The sequence below is a fragment of the Anabrus simplex genome, chromosome 11 (genome assembly GCF_040414725.1).
Source record: "Anabrus simplex isolate iqAnaSimp1 chromosome 11, ASM4041472v1, whole genome shotgun sequence".
Classification (NCBI taxonomy): Eukaryota; Metazoa; Arthropoda; class Insecta; order Orthoptera; family Tettigoniidae; genus Anabrus; species Anabrus simplex.
In genome coordinates, this window is record NC_090275.1 from 12,088,528 (window position 1) to 12,095,062 (window position 6,535).

General features: G+C 37.8%; 1 protein-coding gene across 1 annotated transcript in view; it reads left to right on the forward strand.

Annotated features, from left to right (window-relative positions):
* LOC136883510 (uncharacterized) overlaps positions 1-6,204 on the forward strand; it is an 80,482-nt gene extending 74,278 nt beyond the window's left edge. The window contains exons 13-14 of the mRNA XM_067155865.2: positions 3,385-3,486; positions 4,807-6,204. Of these exons, the coding sequence (XP_067011966.1) occupies positions 3,385-3,486; positions 4,807-5,102 (398 nt within the window). The 3' untranslated portion in view covers positions 5,103-6,204. The remainder of the gene's footprint in view (positions 1-3,384; positions 3,487-4,806) is intronic.
* Positions 6,205-6,535: the final 331 nt, after the last annotated feature.

Below are 6,535 nucleotides of genomic sequence, written 5' to 3' on the forward strand. Positions count from 1 at the left end.
GTACATATAAGGAAGTAGGCCCACTCTCACCCATTCGACATATTTAATTCTCATTTTCAATTTAAAAGTTGTTCGTGTGCTTTTTTTTGTTTCCTGTGTGATTTGCAGCGGTTGTTGTGGAACCTGAAATAGACATTGAGAACTTAATAACTTCAGTGTCAGAAGTACCAGTGGTCTCGTTTTGTTTGGGAAAGTGTGGTATCATTTAGACCCGTTACTGAGAGAGTATCCTTCTTCTCTAAACGAAATGTGAAAGACACAGCATGCTTGAACTATTTTTATAGTTTCTTACATGTAGAAGGTAAACGAAGACGATGATAGTCCTGGTCCATATTTATTGCCTACACTGAAAAGAGCGTTGACAGGGATCTGCTGGAAAGCGCAGGGAGTTTTGCACCACTCGACCCTCTGTCTGCATAAGAGTCTGCGGAAGCGGGTGCACCCATGCATGCAGGCGGGCGTGTTTTACTTCCACGCCATCTGAAAGAGGCCTGAGTGACTTGTTTAACAGTGTACGTAAATTAGGCCTACACAGCTGACATGTTGGTGCTTAATTTTATGTTCGTAAGTGAACAACATACATAAATTAGGTCTACTGTACTTACTCATAGTGGTTCGCAGGACATTCAGTTGTTGAGACGAAAGCTACAGTTTGTAGATGATGAAAAATTAATAAACTTTATTGATAAAGCAGATGCTAATCCACACATGAAACGTGTGCAACTCACCCACATGTTAGACTTTCCCATGACAGCTTTAAACATACGCGACATGTATAGTTCGTGTTTCTAAGAACATTTTTCCTTGATGTTTTCCCGTGTTGGTGTTCTTAAAATGTATTATTTCTTTATTTATTTCATTAATCCTAATCGTAAACACTTGTAAATTTCATTTTTCGGTCGCCACAAAAACGTCCCAACCAGTTTGACTGTATCTACAATGCAGAAGTTGTTAGTATGTTCCATTCATTTTTTTTAAATGTTGCACCAACACGGACAGGTCTTATGGTAATGGTAGAAGTGCCCATGACCTTTATTAAGGTACAATCCCACTATTTGCTTGGTGTGAAAATGGGAAACCATGCAATGCAATCTTTAGGACTGCCAAGAGTGGGGTTCAAACCCACCATCTGCCAATTTCAAGCTCCCAGCTATATGAGGTTCATTTTTTGTCTCTCTGGTTGTTAGGGCATCACAGGAAAAATGCTCAACAGAATTTTTCAAAACTATGTTTATATCTGGTTTATGTACTTGGCTGTATGTTGATTAATGTGCAAGTCAAAACAGGAAATATCAAATTCTTACATTAATACTCTGCGCATATATTTTCCTTGTACAGTAGAATCTTGATAATTCGAAATCGGTTAATTCAAAATCCCACCTAATTCGAAGAAGCTCTCGTTCCCGGAAACATGAAGTACGGTTTTGCATGTTATTTAAATTGTTTAATTTGCAATACGGATAATTCGTAATTCGAAGAACAATGTCGGTCTCATTACCAAAATTCAGACTTTTAATTCAAAACTGCCTTTATATTTTTAAAAGTATTTTACAGAGTAATTTCAATTAAAAATTTATCAACATCATGATAGAACGCTTCTGGAACGTGCTGGGGTAGCTTTCCATACTTTTTATTTGCTTCAGTGTGTCTACGGTGTGCTTCATATTTGCCAAGTTCAAGTAAAATCATAATTCTTTTGTATTCAGCGTAGTAAGGAACGACACATTATCACTTAACAGACTGTGTTTGGAGAAGCAGACCGAAGAAACTGCATTTTTTTTCCTTAATGCCAAGCCCAAACTGACTAATGGTTTTAAAGGAGAGAAGTGCCAGCCGGGAAATTGTACAAGGGTGGGGATTATCGTACGGTGTTGCAATGCACATGGAGGTGAGAGACTTCCTCCCCTCGTCGCAGGAAAGTTTGATAAGCCACAATGTTTTAAGGGCGTTGGGCACTTTCCGTGCAAGTAAAAGGCATCTAAAAAATTCAGACAATACAGTAATCCAAAAATTAAAGCATTTCCACAGGAGAGCCAGCATAATTTGTCCTCGTCTTTGAATTGTGTTAGATTTTTTCTTTTCTTGCGTGAGGTTATGTTTGCCAGTGATTTATCCAAGTGCATTATTTGAATAATGTAATTGTACCTTGTTAGATACATTTCGGAAATAGTTCTACCATGGCATTTGAAGGGTATAAACCATGAATCAAGGTTAATTGCTTGTATTAATGGTTCTTGGAATACTTTGTGACATGGCAAGTGTTGGCCATGGCGGTAAATCGTACAAGGATAGTCACTGTACTGTGGGTTTTTTTTCTTTTCTTTTGTTGCGTGAGCTCATGTTTGCCAGCGAGTTATCCGAGTGGATTATTTGAATACTCTAAATGCGCCTTGTTGGATACATTTTGGAAATACATTTTTCCATGGCATTTGAAAGGTTTAAACTGTGGATCAAGGTTAATTGTATGCAGTAACGCGTCGTAGAATATTTTGTGATGCGGCAATTGTTGGCAGTTAATTCAAAATCGCATTATGCGGAATCCGCTCTTTTCATTCCTACGACTTTGAACTAACGAGATGGCTCTTTGTGGACCAGTACTTTGTTTTAGAGGTGGAATCTTGATTATCCAGCACATCCCAAAGCTTTCATCTGACCACCCTTATCCTCCCCCACTCACAAAATCAGGACAAGAAGCATCGTGGAGATACTGCAGATTAGAAACTTCTAATCTACACCATAATTCTGTACCCAGAGTTAGTTTGTGTCTTTCAGAAAGGCTGGATTACTTGACCCAATCAAACAGCTGATCAGGCTAATGTGGATTCCATCGATGTTTATGGGTCGACTTAAACTAATTTGTATGTTCATTCTTACGTTGTATTTTTTGTTGAATCTGTGATTATCTGTCAGGTTATTTCACTTGGTATTGTGTCCGGCTCCATGGCTAAATGGTTAGCGTGCTGGCCTTTGGCTACAGGGGTCCCGGATTTGATTCCCAGTAGGGTTAGGAATTTTAACAATAATTGGTTAATTTCGCTGGCACGGGGGCTGGGTGTATGTGTCATCTCCATCATCATTTCATCCTCACCATGACGCGCAGGTCACCTACGGACGTCTAATCAAAAGACCTGCATTGACGAGCTTAACTTGTCCTCGGATGTTCCCGGCACTAAAACCCATACGCCATATCTTTTTTTTTTCACTTGGTATTGTGTGAATTATGAATGCTGAAGAAAGGTTTTGAAATGAGGAGTGAAAAGATAATAATTATATACACCTACATAATTTATGTAAGTTTTATTGCTTTAGTAGCTGTACAGATATTGTAATGATTATTTCTTATTTCTGTATGGTAGGTAAAGTGACCTTATCTTGTTCTTCCAGATGAAGAAACTGGATGCTGTATAGGAAACTTCAGAGTTTCAATCAGAAGACGTTGGAATTATGAGAATAATGTATCAGCAGTCGTTTGCTACGTTTCAGCTGGTAGAGTATTATTGTCTTTCTAAATATGTTGAGTTGCTTCCATAATTTAATTTTTTAAACTATATACTTGTACATATTTGTATATGAACACTTATCTGGAAACAGAAATGTACGAAGAGGATGGAAACAAACATACTGTATTTATTTATATAATTTTTCTCTCTCTCTCTCTCTTTTTTTTTTGGTAGAGGTGGGGAGAATAACATGATGACTACGAAAACTCAACCTTCTTTTTTCCCCTCAAAAATGTAAAGTCCAAGATTTGAGAGGGAGAAGGGGGTGGAATTACGCCATGACTACAGCAGAATTGGAAGAACTCTTGTGATAAATGGTGTTAACACTTCATTTATTTGTCTCCTTTTTTTGCTTTAGTGTTTGTCCCGCCTAAGGTCTGCTGTCCGCATTTCTTCCTATCATGAGCTGTGGTATGGTGTGAGGTCTTTATGTAGCGCATCAGCTCATCGTTACCTTGGTCGCCCCTTTAATCTTTATTGCAACGTATTAAAAAAACACTGAAGTTTTTGGTCTGTTTCCAGTTTAAAGCGGAATGGAGAGAAACTGATATTTTTCTGCTCCATACACAGAAGTCATGTGGAAACCATTCTGAAACCAGAATCATTAAAACATTTTCTAAATATGCAGAGCTTTATTTATTTGTTATCAGTAAGCCTCTTTAGTACTACAAAAAGTGTGTAGAAGTGGTTTGCCTTCCTTTGTGCCTATATTTCTTTCATTCTTTTGCTGTGGACTTCTTTTCTCTCTTTGCTCCAAGTTGTTCCGGTCCTTGTGGACAACTTGTCATCTGTGAAGACCTCCCTGTATGAATGTCTTCTCATGGGTGTCAGATCTTAAAAATTGTAAGTTGTAAGTCACAATATCTCTGTGGATTGGAGATGATCATTTTGAACTAGAAATCAGACATCACAAACTTTGAGGAAAAAAATGCAAAATCATGAGGATTTTGTAGGCCTAGAAACTTGCAGAAGAACAATACAGGCAAAAAATAAACAGTATGTAGACATTAACAGTCAAATAAGAAAAACAGGTAGTCAGATTGTATGAAAACAGGAGACTCTAGGAAATGGATTGGCAAAATCAAAAAGACCTTAAATTGGCAGAGGTTTGTTGTTGTTGCACATATGCAATTAATTTCATGTTAATCCGTATTGATAAGCAATTACAAGTAGAAAAGGCAGCTGCTCAAATGGTTCCACCTTATCAAATATTTGCCTTTTCTACTTGTTGTTGTTGTTGTTATCAGTATTATTTTTAAAAAACTGATTGGACTAACTTCATGCTGACATTTCTTTTGTTTTTCAGGAACTTCAAATCTTAACAGTTGTGATTCATCAGATGAGAGCAAGGCGGAAATATGCGATGATGATTTATCGGAAATCATCTGCTACACGCTAGCCAAACTGCTGCACAAGGCTTCTCCCAGCACCGTGTGCAACCTACGCTTCTTCTACAAGGTAGGGGACGCTCCTAGCCCGCAGAGAATACGACATCTGCTCAGTCAAGCGGAGGGCTTTGACATCGTGCACAGCATCGTCCCCGTCTGTCAGCTCCACAACTCTCGCACATTGCTGTCGATATGCGGGGTGCGGCACAACTAACTGCACCGCTCTTGAATCCGATTCTTCCATTTGGTTCCGGTTACTTTTGCTTGGTTTGCGTACAGGACGGTAATGGACAATCTGTGAAACCTTGTAAGAATATTTATACACAAGGTTTTTTTTTACTGAACATGTATTGTTTATCTTGGGTTTCTCTGGGAAGTTGAGCCACTTTGGGACAGCAGAATTGCATTTCTTTGTGTATACCACCCTTTGACCTAACAGAACTTAGAGCACTTGTGTTAGCATTTCTCAGCTAATAGATCCTCGGGACATAGACATCTTTGATTCCTGACATCATTCCTCTGCTTTTCTCTTCAGTTTAAAACTATTTCTAGTGTGATATACCATATTTACACAATTATAATACAGGTACACACTTTTTTTTTTGAGATAATATCTTCTTAAAAACTGGGATATGTATGATATTCAGTGGCACATTACGTCAGCACGCAGCCTTGAAAGATAAAATGGGTATATAATGTAAAGAACTCTGCTGAACCTGATTAAAAAGAGTAAATCGAAAGAGAGAAAAAGGACTTCTAACAACAGTTCTTGAAGGTACCATGGAAGGAGAAAAGAAACTAGAACAACAAGAATAAGAATGCTGAACAAAGTGAAAAACGGAAGATACCAGACTACCAAACAGTTGGCATGCGACAGGAGCAGTTGGAGACAACTAGAACACCTGATGATGATGATGATGATGATGATGATCTATCCCTGTATATAAAATCATATATCTCTCTGTATTCTTTTAATATTAACGTGATACAACCAAAACTGGTTAGGACGTTTTTGTGGAGACCGAAAAAAATAACTTTGTAAAGAGGGAGCGTGCTAAAAAATAAAAACAATTACGCTGTTAAATTTAAGGTTAGGTTTGAACGTAAAAATATTTATGATTAATGTAATGAAAGAAATAATATATTTTAACACCACCAACAAACTAAAACATCAAGGAAAATCGTTCTTAGAAACGCAAACTATACATGTTGCTTTCAGTTATGTTTTAAGTTATCATAGGAATGTCCAACATCTGGGCAATTTGCACACGTTTCATGTGAGGATTAGCATCCAATAAACTTTAATTTTCATCATTTGTAAACTGTCTAGCCTTCTTCTTCTCCATAACTAAATGTCCTGCAGATCACAATGTGTAAGTACAGTAGGCCTAATTTATGTTCGTTATTACACAATGCACTTATGAACGTAAAATCAAGCACCAACATGTCAGCTGTATACATACGTACATTAGGCCTCATTTACTTACGTTATTACATAATGCACTTACGAATGTAAAATTAAGCACCAACATGTCACACACGAGCCACTGTTGCATGATCCAAACACAAACGCCCACATCAAAGACTGACGCTCCCTGAAGCTGTAGGCCGACATGGTAGGCCCATGAAATTAAGTTCTCTACCAAA